This window comes from Mercenaria mercenaria, chromosome 10 (genome assembly GCF_021730395.1).
Source record: "Mercenaria mercenaria strain notata chromosome 10, MADL_Memer_1, whole genome shotgun sequence".
Taxonomy (NCBI): Eukaryota; Metazoa; Mollusca; class Bivalvia; order Venerida; family Veneridae; genus Mercenaria; species Mercenaria mercenaria.
Window position 1 is genome coordinate 15,914,107 of NC_069370.1, and position 18,176 is coordinate 15,932,282.

Below are 18,176 nucleotides of genomic sequence, written 5' to 3' on the forward strand. Positions count from 1 at the left end.
GTTCGTTGCATTGTTTGTTTTATATAAATAGTCATTCCATAGTTGGGTGCACCATATGACCAGTCTGTTTTCACCAGTCTGTGTGCTTGCATGTCACGCAATAGCATGTCGGTAAACTATTTTCCAGGGATAGACCCAGGATTTTGTTTGGGTGCACTCATTACCTTAAATGGTGCAGCCTGGCGTATATTTGAGATAAAGATCGGGCATTCATATTTAATGCTACGTCGTCCATCATATTCGAAAATTTCAAAATAAAAACAGTTATTACCAAGTTGATAGTTTATTTTCGCACCATAAATTCTACTGACAAAGTGACCGGATTTATTTTTCACTAAAATGGATGATGCTTCAAATTCAAGCTATCAAAATATATTCTTGCCGGACTTTTGGAAGGGGTTGGGGCAGCGCCTTCAGCACCACCTTTCCCTTTGTAATCACCCCTGATAATACACTTGCTGAATCATCAGTGCTTGGCGGACGCAGTGGTCTAGTGTCTGTTTACGAAATCAGGACTTATGAGTTCGAGCCCGCGTTCCTCCAGCTATACTTACTGACATCGGGATAAGGGTCTCGTGTATGGGTGCTTCATACTTGGCACGCTAAAATCTGGAAGCATTGTGTCTCCTGTATCTTGAACTATGCTCAGCTAACATTACGAACGTCGTCTAGAGATGTCATCCATATGTGTTCCAATGGCGACTATAAAAAAGCTAAATTCGTGGCCAAGCTGTCTGTCTAAGATCCGACGGCAAAACATGCAGAGGTATATTACATGACATCCAATACAAATTATCTTTTACAGTTTTCTCTCTCTCAAGTTTTGACATAGCCAAGCAGACATGCATTGAATATGGAACAAAATATTTGTCTGTCTCGGGTTTAGTTTTAACATAGAACCGTTAGTACCAGACTTGTCCAAAATTTAGATTCTTTTTGTGCATATATCTCACCTGGGACAAAGGTAGCTTTGCAAACTATTCTACATCAACGAATGACAAAGCAGTTTCATTTAGAATTGTCAAAGCAATTTCAGTTAGAATTGTCAGCTATTGACTAGTTATAAACATTATTTTTTTCAAATGTATATGCTTTAAGGTTTCAATTACCAAGGGAATACTTTCATAAAACTCTGTTTAACTTAAAGAGTCGATGACAGAGTCAGGCATTTTAAAATACTCACAAACGTTTATTTATGTATTTTTCTTTCATGGCAGTGCGCTACAGTATTTGATTACAAATTTAGTAGGGAATCTTCAATACACAACAGAACACATTTTAGGGGAATAAAACTTTATAACTTTAATTTTCCTACGATCAAAAGTTTTGAAATGGTTCTTTTTTATTACAATGCCAAATAAGACTGGAACTATGGTGGTGATTTCTGCCATTTCGCGTTTTTGCCCCGCGACCCCGCCAAGCGAAAACACAAGAATTAACAAATAAAAAAGGCAAGGGCGCGCGGCGGCGTGGAGCGAAAACACGATAATTAGCGGGTCACGGGGCGAAAAGTCAAGATTAAGTAACTGCAATGTCGGGGCGCAGTGCGAAAACTAGACATTTAAGCAGCGGTAATTATCGTGTTTTCGCCTCGCGCATTCGACATTCCAGTTACTTAATCTTGACTTTTTGCCCCGCGACTCCGCTAAATAGTGAGTTTTCGCTCCGCGCCCCGCCATTGTAAGTCTTAAATGTCGACATTTCGCCCTGGGCCCGCTTAATAGCGAGTTTTCGTCTTCTGGTATAAGAATTAGAATATGTAAGGGTTTACAAGCTTGTGTATTCAATTTGTCGGATAGTTAGTAAATCTCGACTTTTCGCCCCGAGCACCAGCCATTGTAATGCTTAAATTTCGCCTTTTCGCCTCACGACTTCGCTAATAAGCGGGTTGTCATCCTGCGATCCCACCGTATTACTTCTCTACCTTTTGCATTTTTATTTTGTACGTACTACGTAAATGCAATAACGTGTTACGTGCCGCCGAGCAAAACCACGAGGATTAAAATGGTTAATATGGCAGGGACGCGAGGCGAAAGCACGAAAATTTGCGCTGCTTAAACATGTAAAATTAAAGCATTACAATGGCGGGGTCACGGGGCGAAAACTCGCTTATTGTCGGGGTCGCGAGGCGAAAAGTCGAGATTTATTATCTGAACTGGCGATGGCACGGGGCGAAAACACGATAATCTGTGCTCTTCAAACATTGAGTTTTCACACCGCGCACAGTCATTAGCTACTAAATGTCGACTTTTCGTCCCGTGACCCCGCTAATTATCGTGTTTTTGTGTTTTCGCCTCGCTAAATAGCGAGTTTTCGCCCCTCGTCCCCGCCATTTTAACTGGCTAATTCTCGTGTTTTCGCTAGGCGGAGTCGCAGAGCAAAAACGCGAAATGGCAGAAATTAGCCACCATACTAAGGAGCATAAAGTTTCAAGACTGTTTCTATTTTTAGCCCTTACAGCCATGTTTTTGACAAATGGTAGATATATATCTTTATTTCCTCCAAACTGAAGAGCACATTTAACATACATGTTCATACAACATACAAATGAAATAAAATGCTATAGAATCATGTATTTACACAATTACAGTAGCAATTTAAACCATGTAATGTATTAACTATTAACTCATTCATTAAAGCTGAGGAAATATAGAATGTCACGTGTTCAACAGTTCGTATATTACTGTAGAATATTAACTAAGTATCAAACTTCAAGAATAAGTGGGAAGCCATATACATATGATATGTTTTTTATCAATTCATGTAATGTATTCTATTCTTAACTTATTACAAGGAAGAGAATACAATAAATGTCGCATATTCAAAAATATATGTGTATGACTGTAGAATATCAACATACAAACTGTCTCAGAGGGAAAACTCTTCCTATATATATTTACAATACATATATAATTTCAAAATTTTAATTATTTTATAAAAACGCATACAAAAATAGAGCTAGGAGTAACAGTATATACACTTCGCAAAATTGTAATTATTTGCTTATTCTAGTCATGTTCGCATTGGACATTCACATAATTTAGAAAAACTAGATGCCCACGGGCAACATGTCGAGCCCGTCAGCTGTCAAAAGGACTGGGAGTTGCACACGACACTCTGTCTCATTGAGGCAAACATTTATGCCAAATAAAACTAGAGCTATCACTAAATGTGATGAATGTACCCCCGCATGTACTGACACAGTTCATTGCAATTTGATGCACACAAGATTGCATAATTATGTGGACTTTATGTATATAGACTGTATGTATACGGTATAGTAACAAAAAACAAAGTCCCATAAATATGCAGAATATTTATCTAAAAGAACGTAGCATGCACCATGCACAACTAGGGTTGGTACTGATCACTTGTGTGAAGTTTCATTAATTTGTGTGCAAGGGTTTGGAAGATTAGGCACGCACAAGATTGCATATGCAGACTATATGTACATAGTATGTTAACAAGAAACAAAGTCCCAAAACTCTGCAATTTTTGTTGTTGAAAGAACCTAACATGCCCCATGCACAACTACTGTTGTTACTGATCACTTGTGTGAAGTTTCATTAAACTGTGTCAAGGGGATGAAGAGAGATGGTGCGCACAAGATTGTGTCTATGTATATAGTACAGTAACAAAAAAACGAAGTCCCGTAACTCTGCAAAAATAAATTCTGAAAGAACCAAACATGCCCCATGCACAACTACTGTTGTTACTGATCACTTGTGTGAAGTTTCATTAAATTGTGTCAAGGGGATGAGGAGAGATGGTGCGCACAAGATTGTGTCTATGTATATAGTATAGTAACAAAAAACAAAGTCCCGTAACTCTGCAATTTTTTTTTTCTGAAAGAACCTAACATGCCCCATGCACAACTACTGTTGTTACTGATCACTTGTGTGAAGTTTCATTAAATTGTGTCAAGGGGATGAGGAGAGATGGTGCGCACAAAATTCTGTCTACGGACAGACGGACGGACGGACGGACGGACGGACAGACAGACAGACAGACAACCTGAAACCAGTATATCCCCCCCCCCCCCTTACCACTTTGTTGTCGGGGGGTACAAAAAAGATTGCAAAAAGTTCCAATATAAGTTATTTGTAGTAACAACAAAGGGAAGTAAATCTTAAAAAAAAGAAATAAAAAAGAAATTTATAAGTCCACACAAAAATCCTTACCAGTACATATAGGTCAAAATACACCTGAAAACTGGATGTAACATGCATGTTGTACTACAGAAAAGTGGTCCTGATTTTTCCCTACGACCAGTAATAAAAAAGTTACAATATAAGCTATTTATAGTAACAACAAAGGGAAGTAATTCTAGTTTCTTGCGCATGACACTCCGTCTCATGATGGTGAACAATTGTGGCAAGTTACATCAAAATCCCTCTATGCATTAGAAAAAGAAATGCTACGGACAAAGTCATTCTTGTATCTGACCTTTGACCTCTAAGTGTGACCTTGACCTTAGACCTAAGAACCTGGTTCTTGCGCATGACACTCCATCTCATGGTGGTGAACATTTGTGCCAAGTTACATCAAAATCCCTCCATGCATGAAGAAGAAATGCTCCGGACAAAGTTGTCATTCTTGTATCCTTTGACCTCTAGGTGTGACCTTGACCTTAGACCTAGGGACTGATTCTTGTGCATGACACTCCGTCTCATGATGGTGAACAATTGTGCCAAGTAACATCAAAATCCCTCCGTGCATGAAGAAGCAATGCTCCGGACAAAGTAGTTATTGAATTTGACCTTTGACCTCTAAGTGTGACCTTGACCTTTGAGATAGGAATCCGGGGTTTGCGCACGACACTCCGTCTCACTGAGGTTAACATTCATGCCAAATATAAACAAGATTGCTCCATGCATGTCAAAGTTATGGTCCGGACAAACAAATCCGGACGGACGCACGCACGGCACGCACGCACTCACGCACATACACCGAACAGCCATTTGGACAACTATGTCTCCGCTTCCGCAAGCGGGATCGACAAAAAGTGTTTTTTAACAGTTCATCTAGGTCATGCAGACAGGCAAAACAGGTAGAGCGATTCATTTGTATTACCCATTTCTACGAAAACGAAACAGAAAAATTATGCCTCTTCTGTTTACCAACATTTACTTAAATCAGTTAGTGGCTTCTTATAACCAGCTCATTACATGCAGCCAACCAATGTAACATTTGGGTGAAATCATAATTAAATCAGGTCACTAGTTTAGGACGAGATTAATTAAATCAGGTCACTAGTTTAGGACGAGATTGCCTTTGAAGATTTTTCTATTTTTTCTATTTTAGCCTTGGCGGAAATGTTTGACAAATCCAAATATTATTGACGCTCTTGGTAGATAATTAACCTAGAAACATTTATTTGAAATAATTTAAAAAATAATGCACAGAGAACCCCAAACACAGCCATAGAGCCATGCATCGCAAAGTAGGCCTGCAACAAAAAGAACTGTAATGGGGAAAATGTAGCAGACGGATTGCTTGAAAAATCCAACAACAAGAATATTTAATCATATCCAAAATACAAAAATTGGTAATGTTAAGGAAAGTGGAAAAATGTCAGGATGAATGTACAATAGGGAAAGTCAAAGTCTAACCAACTGCTCAGTAAATTTTTTAGCACTGGGGGTCATTTTCTTTTAAAGAGTCGGAATAACTGGAACAGTCTTAGCGAATGGTCAACATCATCGGGACAGCAGTTTCTGATAAAAAATGAACAATTTTATTAGAGGGTCACACAAAGTCATTCCTGTGGTATTGTTTCAAATTTGGACCAGCTGTTATTGTGAGATGTATAAATTTACAACTATTTACCGGTAGAAAAAATGGCCATGATATTTACGAATGTTTGACCTCTAAGCGTGACATCAACATTTGGGCACGTAGTGCTTGGTCATAACGCCACATGTTGACTTATTTTGGTTTATCAACTGTGCCATGTTATTTTAACATTCTCGACAAAGTTATCGGCGGTGCGCGATTGTCCGAGCTCGCATAAACATACAGATGTACTTACACTTGCACACACGGATAATGGTAGTTGCAAAATAAATATCTCTTTTTGTGAAAATCAGAGAGTATGCATGATTATCTTAGGTATTGTTAAAAGTTACTCATGTTTAATTTACCAATTTAATGTTTGAATCAATATTATTCTGATATGCAAGTATAAGTATCTAAACTTAGATTAAAACAAAACTATCTATGGTAAATAGTTCATGTGTTGAACTGCTAGTTTTTGTCGGGAAAAAAGATATGCAAGCATCGATCCTTTTTAAGATGCATTGGTATTCATTTTTTTGCATTTGAAGGGGTCCGTGCATAAAGGTACCTATCTCCATTTAGTAAAAATGTTGGGAAAACGCATTTTTGTAAAGTTTCGGTTAAATGTGATATTTCCCAAAATAATTGCAGCTATAGATTGTATACTATTTTAAACAGTCTTATTACAAAGTTTCGTGTATTTTGCACTATGTATATCATTTTTATAACAAAAACTCTTGTTTTTGCCGATTATCTTTATCCAACCAGGGTTCTTAGTCCATGGAGTTATGCAACAAAGGTTCTAAATCCATGGAGTTAGGACCATTGTTACATTTAAACCATGATTTGCGAATCATTTTTGCCTAAATATATCAATGAAATATATCAATTTCATATACCTGATGACTTTTAAAATTATTGATATAGACTATTTACATTAGGCTTGTGTTCTTTTTATTATCCGAAACAGCCGTCAAAGCCCTGAACTCTTTGATGTCAGCTCATTGTAGAGTTAGACCCAATGTTGCATACGTGAAGTTAATCAGGTGCGGATTGTTCTTTTTTATGCTACAAATAACCTAACTCCATTTTGACCAAAAATTGAGATTTGACCAAAAATGGAGATAGGTACCTTTTTGCACGGACCCCTTCATTTGTTATATTATACATTATGCTGATCTACATTTGTTTGTAACATTTTTTAATCGCTGGAGTTATCATTATCTGCATACAACATGACATACACCGAGATATTTTAAAAACTACATACAACATGACATACACCCTGATACTTTAAAAAGCAACAATTCTAGATACCTCCTATTTTTAGCACATATTTCTATTCATAAAAATATCATTATTAAGAAAATTGAAAGCCTATTTATATAACTCTATGTTTTAGGAGAAAATTACAACAAAAATGAAATTAATAGAATGACAGAAAATTCATTTGAACAAGCGGATGGTCAGATACCATAAACATTACTTTTAGTGTAAACCTGACGTTTCAAGATCAAACCAGTCTATGGTAATGCTTATTATCACTGAATTTTGGGTGTAATGTCAATGAGCTGTCCTTTTGACTGTTTCCTTATTTTTCGGACGAGGCTAATATTACTAAATTCTCAGTAACTTGATCTATTTGCATGAACCCTTTTATATTTTTTCGGTTATTTTGCCTCCCAAAATGTATTCATGTCTATGGAAGCAGAATATATCCAAGTAGTCTACTGATTGTCACACCTACAAGCTAATGGGCTTTTGAGTTTTATGACAGTCTATTATTAATTCACAAACAATAATATGATAAACAAATTGTAAATAAATCAAATACATATATCAAGATTTTATTGAAAATGAAGATCGTTTCATTTCTGACTTTACATATTTCTGTTATTTTAGTTACTATTGTAAAGAATTTATGGACATTTATACCTGTCGTAGTACTTGAAGCACACCCCTGATATAATATAATCTGCCAAATGGGTATCTCAAAGGAAAATCTGCCGCCAACATCTGCGCTAACGTTTTGGCCGAACCTATTAATGTTTAACTAAAGGGGTATTTTAATAAAACATGTCAGCTTGCTACTACACCTCTACTAGCCAAGCTATTCCTTTTTAAAAGGAAACTTTATTTTCATTTTAGGTCATTCTATAAATTATATTGCATGACGAAAATGAAACATTAGAAATATCACATAACCGTTTAACGTTATCTTGTTGAAATAAATCTAACTTCAAAAAGAAATATAAGAAAAAAAAACATTTTAACGTATCTCCGTGTATAGCAAAATAGGGAATATTCAATCTGCCAGTGAAAATGAAAAGCATATTTTATGTAGTATTGGTATTTGAAGCATTTGCCGCATTATTTGAGCGAATAAATTCGGATAACATGTTCTTTATGGAATTAGTTTGTGCTGTAAATTGTTCTTGCATAACATTCATTTTGCTCTGAATTTCGGTGTTTGATTTCTCTATATCCTGTTTCAATTCTGACTTCGTTCTTTCTACTTCCGACTTAACATTTGTGATATCGGCTTTAAGAACAGTTACTTCTGACTTTAGAGTGCTTAATTCAGATTTTACAGGACTTAACTCTTGATTGACTGTTGTGTTCATATTTTCCTTAATTTCATGTACCTGCCTGGCGACCTCTTGTGTTATTTCCTGATCAAATGTCTTAAATTTCTCGTCGATATGCTGAAGAACAGCCTCGTCGTTCGTCGATATTCCTGAATCACTTCTATCTGTTATAGTCCGTGATGAGTACGAGTCTGATGTAATTTCCATTGGTATGTTTTGTATGCCTTGGTAATGCAATGTGAATTCCTTCGTGCTTTGTACATTTTGCAATTCCAAAGCTGAAAATACGTCACAAATTGGTGTCACATATTTAACGCCCGGTGTTCCACCTTCAACAATACCTGTAACTGAAAGCTCATTGTTTTCATCAGTAAACACTAATGCACCAGAGTCCCCAAATTCGGCGAATTGTGTTTCTCCAATATTCTCTATCTCGAATTGATTATGTAATAAAATTCCAAAACTATGAATCGATCCTACCATATTGCTCAATCTTGCCGCTCCAGCAGAAAATCGAAAACTTCCTCTTGTCCAACCGGATGAGCAACCAAATTTTACAACTGTAAGTGTTTTACTTCTTATTAATCTATTAACTTCTTCTCGATTACATATTTTTCCAGTCGAAAATTTTGGACGGTCGATTCCTGAAAACGTTTTAATTTCAGATATAGAGATATAGTATTGATGGAAAAAATCATGCTCGGAATGAATTCAAAAACATTCTGCGATTCCAGCACCTTAAGTTATTACATTATTACCACCGTTACCTAAATATGCATGCTATGTTTTGAATTATTGCTTAAACGTTGCAGAAAAAAAACATTACTTTAAACACAAATTGCTCACAAATTGGTCGTATTGGAATGACTGCGACAACGAATGCATTTATTATTACCTTTATCTAAGTGAATAATTTCGAACTTTAATTTTTACCTGGATTTCTACGACGTGGACATGCCGGAAACTCTCCAGAAACGGGAAATCTGTCCTGTACTTTAATTACCACTGCCTCTACTCCAGTTTCGCCATTGCCACCTTCTTTATAAACAGCACGCACCCCTGTACCAAACGATCTTGATCCTTCTACAACTGGTTGGTGAGCTTCAAACGTTTCAATATCGTTTCCTAGGCCTAGGTCACAGAATTTCCCACACTCTTTCAATTTACCCATGTCTGCTGGAGACATAAAAGTATGAGCGCTTGTTAAGCAATACATCTCCCTATCTACTTCAAAGAACCCGCCAAGCGTTCCCCCAAGAACTCGCCCTTCTGCGTTCCTCAATCCGCCATGTATAGCGCAACCCATTTTAATATGCTCATGGTGTTCGTTAGGAAATGTGTACGGCAAGACAACGCATTCACGTACATCAACATCAATTCCATCTATTACTTCCGGTAAAGCGGTCTCATTTAAGGGAACAAACCCTTTTACCTGCACATACAAAACGATGCAAGTCTTCTGTGTTATATTCTGATGTTTTGTTCCAAATCCTTTTGATTTAAACCAGCTGATAGAAACTCTAGTCAGATTTGTGTGCTGTTCCATAAGGGATTTTGAATTTTTGTTTAAGCATTCTACAATTTCCTCTGTTTTGGAATAGTCTTTGGGAAAGTCTTGTTCAAGTTCTCTAATATGTGTATTTTCTTCAGAACAAGGCGTTGATATTTCATTAACATGCCTTATGTAATACCGATAATAACGATATTCAGTCGTTTCATTCTCATGTGGACGTGCTCTGTAGATAACAAATGTGATTTGTTTGTTGCTTAACTCGTGTCTGTAGTCAAGCGCAGGGTAGACGTGGTTAATATGAAGAAAGCTTTCTTTCATGTAACAGCAAATAGCAGTGCATATGTTCTGCACGATTTTCGAAGAAATACCAAATACGTCTGAACCACGATCTAGCAAATCCTGACCAGGTAGAATTCTTTCATTCAGTAAACGATTTGCCTCTTGTACATTTTTCTTATCAATGCATTTTTTCCAAACTTCTGTATCTGAAATGTAGTAGAACAATATATAATTTTACGCCAATATCTTCAAATATGTTTGCAGTACTAGTTTTGAAATTATAGTACGTTCAGAGCAAGATAATGTTGATAACATGTAAAAGAAAATTTAACAAAAAACTAAACTATCAATATATTTACTTAGTTTACAACTTCAACCCAATTTTGTAAAGTCACAAATGTTTAATATAATGATAAAATATTTTGATAACGGCGTTGTCATGCCCTTTCGAAAAACTGTATTAAACCATATTTTAGAAAAATAAATCAAAATTTAAACATCAGTATCCTACGGAATCTTGTTTCCGCCATCGACTTTTCGACCAGATGGATACGCGATAACTTGAAATTAACATTTAATTTCAACTTGCCGCGCTAGAAATATTCCGCGAAAAGTCGAAATCTTGAGGTTTTTAACATGACAATTGTCTCACAAATTTCAATTTCTCTGCCGAAAATTTACCACAAAAGTAGAAATTAGGAGAACTAGTTTCAACTTCTCGCGCTAAGATATTTCCTCGAAAAGTTGAAAAGTTTGTAACGCGACAATTGTCGTGTAAACGTCAACTTGTCGACCGAATTTGTAGGACAAAAAGTAAAAATGTAAGTCTTAACTTCGTGACAGTTCTTCTCTCCGCGACAAAGCGATATTAGAGCTCTTAACTTCAAGTTGGATAAAATTTCGATAGCACCATTTATCCGGTGTGTATCATATTAATAAACTCACCGAAAATATGGCGGGCACAGGAGCCAAAATAAATGTTTAAGTGTAATGAAAAACGGTGATGATATACAATTTCACCAAGACACCGATTACCGGTTTAGAAACTTTGAACCCCGGTAAAATCGTCCTGGAACGACAAAGCGAAATTTAGGTGATAATATCAACCAAAGTCTTGTCGAAAAGTTGAAGAGAGACCGCTTAATTTCAACTTTTCGCGCTAGATTATGGGTCCCCGTCAAAAATATCAACTTTTTCGCGTGACATCTCTGCGCGGGAAGCTAAAGTTAAGGCTTTTGAATTTCGACTTTTCACGCTTGTCAGGTCGGCAAGCTGACATTTGCACGACAACTCTCTTCCTTTCGCGATAAATTTATAGCATGACAACTTGAAATAAGAAGCTTAATTTCAAGTTGCCGCATATCTATCTGGTCAAAAAGTCGATGTCGGAAACAGGATTCCGTAGTATACTGATAAATGGTATTCATTCGTTTCCTAAGTCACAATTTGTATGTGTATTTTAGTCACTATTTAACACTGGGTAGTGGTGGTAAAACAGATAATATTATATCATTGTGTGATTAGATATTCTTGAAATTTTGACATGTTGACCCAAATGTCTATATCAACGACATATTAGCTGGTGTGTTAAGTATAAATTAAATATTTTTCAGCGATATGGTTATATTATAATTTCGTATGTGCATTCTATCGCTAAACAAACTCAATTAATATCTATATTCATGTAATGCGATGAGGCATCATTATAGTATCTCCACACTATGTCGTTTCTTAAATACTAGAGACGATATGGTAAATGAAAATGTGCCACAAAAGCAATTTTACGATCAAACTGTGTTCTCCCTTTGCGTTACACTATCACAGTTAAAATGTATAAAAGTTGAAATCTTAATTCTGCTGTAATTGATACAAAAACGTACTTTTTCAACAACATACCTATCCTCCAGTCAGAAATATTACATTCCTTTTTTCCATCTATTTTGGGGTCATTTTCATCTCTGTCATCTTGTGCACGATCCTTCTTAGAATCGTCTTCACTGTCTGATCCCTCGCTATCGCTTGGATCTCCAGGGCTACCACCGCAGGCTACAGACATTCCATCATTAGGATACTGATACGTGCTATCATTAGACTCTCCCTTCGCAACATCAGAGTCTGAAACATAGTTGGTGGCAGAGGAGGTAACAGAAAGCAATAATTTTACTTGAAAGCCATCCGTGATTAGCTGAAAAAGGGCTAAACTATCAAGTGTAGACTTTAAACACAGGCAATAGACATACCGGGGACAGAGTCAAGGTTTCGTGTTGAAAAGGTATTTGAACCCAGTCAGGTAATGCAATATGCGTACGATTATGAGATTTCGGCATCCTTCACAATATGAGTCTAAATTCCACTATAAATCAAAGTGTTTTGATTTCATTATCAATTATCACGTGACACGAGCTGATTTATTATAAAACCTATCTCCACGCTTAATTATGTGCGATCTCTTAAAACTGAGTGGTTGCAAGCACGTTCATGAACGGACAAATTATAAATTAAAGTCTACTCACTTAGTTCATCTAGCAGTTCCTTCATACAATCTGGTGTAACTGTCGCATCAAGTCTAAATTGTTTGTTTTTCAACAGTATTTTAGTTACGTAACGGCGGGCAATTAAGATTACTAGTTTTCGTGGATTCTGTAGCATTACAAACCTGTTCTTCAAAAGTAAGCACCAACTTCCCCACATGAATCAGAGGTGGGGGACGAATAATTTCAGACACAATGTCTTTTATCAAATCGTCACGGAGAACATGTGCTCAGTCCGGGATCGAACTTACGATCCCGAGATCCATTGATCTGCGCTCTATCTACTGAGCAAAGCATCTAGTCTAAATTAACTGCTCACATTAGAAAGAGTGGAACTCGGAGCAAGGGCAGATCATTTAGAGAATCCAGGAAGCTTCTGCTCTCCAAATACATCAGCATGTTTAATATACCTATATAAGTTGGATGAAGGATGCTCTTGTGTTCTGCTGGTAGTATTTCCCCATCAGGCATATTTTCAATGTCTAAAAGAATGTTGTCAACAACGCTGCGAATTCTCTGACAGTCATTTTCGTTTCCGACTTTCTTTATTGCTTTATTAATAACTGTTGTGATGATTCTTTCAACAAAGTCTATCCCCTTGCTTTCATTTACAGCTCCACTCAAAGTCACCTCATTATCTATCACTGAAAGAAAAGTTCTGGAAATCCACCAACCTTAAAAATGTACTAAACTTTGCTTAGTTATCTGTTGTCAATGTATTAATTTTGTTTTAACTAAAATACTGTTGTAAAAAAGACATCATTTCGCGTTATCCAGATAATTATTGTGGAAATGTTGTGCTAACAATATATTTATCGCGTTAGTTAAGTGATACCGTACATATCAAATAGATAAACGTATTTTCATTTTCTAAACTTTTGTACATTTTTCTAAGAATACCTTTTATAATCTTTTCACTTCGGTCTTCAGTCAAACTTAAGTTGTTTAGTTTGTCCATTATGTCTGTGAAAAAGAAAATGCTATGAAATATCAAAACAACACGGCGTAGAATTTGCGCAATGAGCTAATATTCTTTTGGTACAGAAAATGATATACAGGATATCAACTAAAGTTTTATGTAGTCATACACACATCAGCAGTCAGCTAAGGCGGTTCGTGGGTCAGTGATGCATTTTTTGTCAAAATCAAAATTATAATAATTAAATTTGTCTACTTTTTCGATATTAAATAATCTCAATTCAAAATATACTGACAAGAATCATAAAAAGACAGACCTCTTTTCATTTCGCTAAGAAATTCATTCTGGTTTCTCAGTTTGTTCACTTCATTCTGAAACGAGGGTTCTGTATCTTCTAATTGTTTCGTAAATTCTTCTTGAAAAGATGGGCTGATAGGGCCAGTTGTGCATTCCTGAATGATCTTAAAACAGTCGTCTTTCAGCTTTTTGCTTAACCCATTCGACAGTGAAGTGAGTGCGTTTTGTAATTCTTTTCGGATTTCGTTGTATTGATCAGCACTTAGCGACGAAGAATAAGTATGGGCGTAAATCTCATCCCTCATACATCTTATAGATTTTAAGTCATTTTTCTCGTCGTCTCTAAGTGACTTTTTAAAAACCGTCAGTGACACCGTTGTAAGCATGGCTAAATCCCATGTTTCTACGTCGGTTACTCCAGCAGCTGGAAACAATTTCTTCCTCTGTTTTTTTACAAATTTGTGCTTGAATGTTCTTTCGTGTTGTTTTAAGAGTACATCAAGATTTCCCCCGGCCTTTCGTAGTTCTTTATACAAAGTTTCTTTTGACACCAATCGCCCTCCTATCAGTACCAACATGGAGGCTCTCAGAAAATATTCGTCTTCCTCGGTAATCATGTCTTCTGTAATGGGAAAATGCTCTTAATCTATATTTCAACAAAACAACTCGTCTGAACAACGGAAACACCAGGAAAATAAAATAAATTCTACTCTTATGCGAAATAAAGGGCATAGTCTAGGGATTTGTTGATCAGTTCGGTGTTCTACCCACGTGCCCGGTCAGCTAATTCACCCGCCACTGTTATGGATAGTGAAAGGGTAAACCTTTGACCTTGAGCTGTGACCTTGACCTGGAATTGACATGGCTGACCCATACATTCTGCACATCGTCTTGATGAGGTGATTATTTGACCCAAGTTTCATGAAAATCTTTCAAGGGGTTTAGGAGATATGGAGCTCAAACCTTTGACCTTGAGTTGTGACCTTGACCTTGAGTTGACATGGCTGACCCATGAGTTCTTGATGAGGTGATCATTTGACCCAAGTTTGATGAAAATCCTTCAAGGGGTTTAGGAGATACAGAGTGGACACAAAATGGAAGGCTCAAACTTTTGACCCAAAGTTGTGGCCTTGACCTTGAGCCGGCATGGCTGACTCATCAATTCTGCACATTGCCCTGATGAGGTGATCATTTGACCCAAGCTTTATAAAATTTCTTAAAGGGGTTTAGGAGATATAGAGCGGACACGAAATGAAAGGCTAAAATATTTGACATTGAATTGTGACCTTGACCTTGAGCCGGCATGGCTGACTCATGAGTTCTGCACTTTGTCTTGAATAGATGATCATTTGACCAAGGTTTCATATGAAACCTTCAAGGAGGTTAGGAGATACAGAGCGGACACAAAATGGAAGGCTCAAACCTTTGACCCGGAGTTGTGACCTTGACCTTGATCCAACATGGCTGACTCATAAGTTCTGCACATTACCTTGATGAGGTGATCATTTGACCCAAGTTTGATGAAAATGCTTCAAGGGGTTTAGGAGATACAATACGGACACAAAATGGAAGGCTCAAACCTTTGAGCTTGAATTGTGACCTTGACCTTGAGCCGACATGGCTGACTCATAAGTTCTGCACATTGTCTTGATGAGGTAATCATTTGGTCCAAGTTTCATGATTATCCTTCAAGGGGTTAAGGACATACAGAACGGACACAACATGTTACGGAAGGACGGATGGAGGCCATTCCTATAACACCCCCACACCCACCCACAGCACTCGTGGCAGGGGATTAATACTTTTTTTATACACTTTTTCCCGCTAAATGCTGTTTTTGTGAAAGCTTATTCGAAAGATAATTTTATTGCATGTATGTGATTTATATACATGATATATACATGATGACGTGTTTAAGCTTAATGTTGTTGGACGATGAAAGCACATATACCTTAAGGGGACGCATATTGCTACATTCACAGTTCATACAGGAATGCGGAAGGGGTGCATATTCAAGAAATCGATAGTGGGAAAATAAAAAACATATTCCTAAACTGATATAATACTGATGGACACCTGTAATATTCAGTATTTTGTGGATAAGGATGTGGTACTATGAATGTAATAGGAAAACAGAGGTCTTTGTGAAAGTACATTCAACACAAAATATTAAGCTTTTGTATAAGGAAAAAACAGGTTTTTTACAATAACAGTGTTCCAAATAATGTTGAAGGGCTGAGATTTTCTTTCTAACACACCAGGTTTGCTTAAACATGTAAATATTTAACGCCACGTCATTTCAGCTCGGGATGGACGCCATATTTCTCATTGATAAAAATGTAAACAAAAAAAATCAGAGTGGGATTAGCATTGCAAGGGCATAACATCACATTCTACACTATGAATACCTTAGAACAGATATCTAAGATGCTACACAGGTCAGGCGGGTTAAATGCATAATGGCGATCACTTGAAATTCATCTTGAAAAGGTGGTTAATTTCAGTTTGTTTACATGGTTTTTAATTTTCCCACGACTTTTCGGCGATTCACTGCAAATGTATTACTGCGCCGGACGAAAGATAACTCTTATAAACAACGGGAGACAACTTAGGTGTCAGCACGTGTACGATTTTTTAAAAAAACATGTCGATGATTATAATTTCTTATCAAATAATGAATCCTATTCAGATATTCGTCTTTAATATTAGAAAATTATTAATTTCTGTGGACATTTGTCAAAAAATATTACTTACATTGGACTACTTTGCGCATCAAACTGGTTTCCGCTTCAGTTGTGAGGCACTTCCGTTATACTTTTTGACAACAATAACATAACACAAAATGAATCAATAAAGTCACTTATAAACCGACTGCTACTTAAATCAGTGTAAGTAAAGTTGTTGTTACAACATTATACATGTTCGTTACGTTATGAGATAAAGTTTATCTTGAACTGCATAATCCATTAATTACGTTTAGATGATATTGCATTTACAATTTATTTGACCCCATTTTTTACGTGAATGACAGCATTCTCGTGCAACTCGTGCAAAAGAGTTATGAAAAGTATGGTGGAGAATTCAAGGACAAATTATAAATGACATTAAAGTGAGAATAACTGTATATTCGTCCAGTTTTGATCATTGACATGCTTGCTGTGTATTAGTAACTTTTGTGAACAAGATTAGAATGTTACTTTTGCACATATACACATTGATTGGACCTCTCAACCAAATTTCATACCTTATTTTAGGGATTTTTAAGACAATACATTTTCAAAAGTTTGTTGAATGTGTTTTGATATTTAAGTGCATTGTAGTTCATGAATACCAAGTTAAAAATTAATAATGGCAACATTTCTAGGCCCTTATTGTAAGCCACTAGACTTCTGTAATGATAAATGTTTAATGTATTAATGGGAATATACTCTTTTAGTTTTGGAATATGGCATTCCTTGACCACCGTATCTTTTCTTATGCACTACTTTGTAAACAAACTAAATAATGTGTTTTAGCTTACATATGCGAAATGAAAAGCAAGACAGTGACCATATTTCACATTCTTTCTTTAAATTAGAATCTGTAGGACATTGATAAATGTTTGGACAAGGTGAAGCACTATTATTTTCGCACCAAAAAGTCTTAATTATTGACTTTGAATGTACACAATAAGTCTTATGTAATTCAACAATAACTTTCTTGTTTCAGTTTTCTCATTTTTATTTTAGTGAGCAATCCTTTGTGTACTTATAACAGTTGAAACAGTATCCATTTCATGTACAAAAACCTTGTACTTTTTTGCAGGTAAATTTTATCATACCCCACCCACTTTTTTCTAATTTCAAAGTATGCGTCCCCTTAATGCAGAGTGGATCAAAATAACTATTTAACTCGCCCTAAAGTTAATTCATTTTATTTTCTTCCTAAGTAATCCTTTAAAACACTATTGTAATCCAGTAAAATATACCCTATACCAAAACAACCGATAAATTTCCGTTCTAATTTATGCAAGACTAGTGTCGTTTTCACAAAATGGCTGCATCAGTTATATTATCAAATATTGGATGATATTACAATTAATTTGTGTTACACTATGCGTTATCATGTATCAACCACTTCATAAACAGACATTATCTTCCTGCACAAGTTCAGTTGTAAACGTCATGGGTAAAAATAAGATCACAGATAAGGAATTTTCAAAACCCAGATATAAAAGGCTTAAAATAATAAACTATTACATTGCGCATGCTCGTTTTATTTTTCAGACTGTG

General features: G+C 36.2%; 1 protein-coding gene across 1 annotated transcript; it reads right to left on the bottom strand.

Annotated features, from left to right (window-relative positions):
• Nucleotides 1–1,645: 1,645 nt before the first annotated feature.
• LOC123560067 (uncharacterized) lies at nucleotides 1,646–17,861 on the bottom strand. The gene is made up of 7 exons (XM_053552323.1): nucleotides 16,660–17,861; nucleotides 13,925–14,527; nucleotides 13,590–13,652; nucleotides 13,100–13,333; nucleotides 12,055–12,273; nucleotides 9,300–10,364; nucleotides 1,646–9,010 (listed from the first exon to the last, which is right to left on the bottom strand). Exons 2-7 carry the CDS (start codon nucleotides 14,520–14,522, stop codon nucleotides 8,115–8,117), a joined length of 3,075 nt encoding a protein of 1,024 aa, XP_053408298.1. The 5' UTR covers nucleotides 14,523–14,527; nucleotides 16,660–17,861; the 3' UTR covers nucleotides 1,646–8,114.
• Between the last annotated feature and the right edge of the window lie 315 nt (nucleotides 17,862–18,176).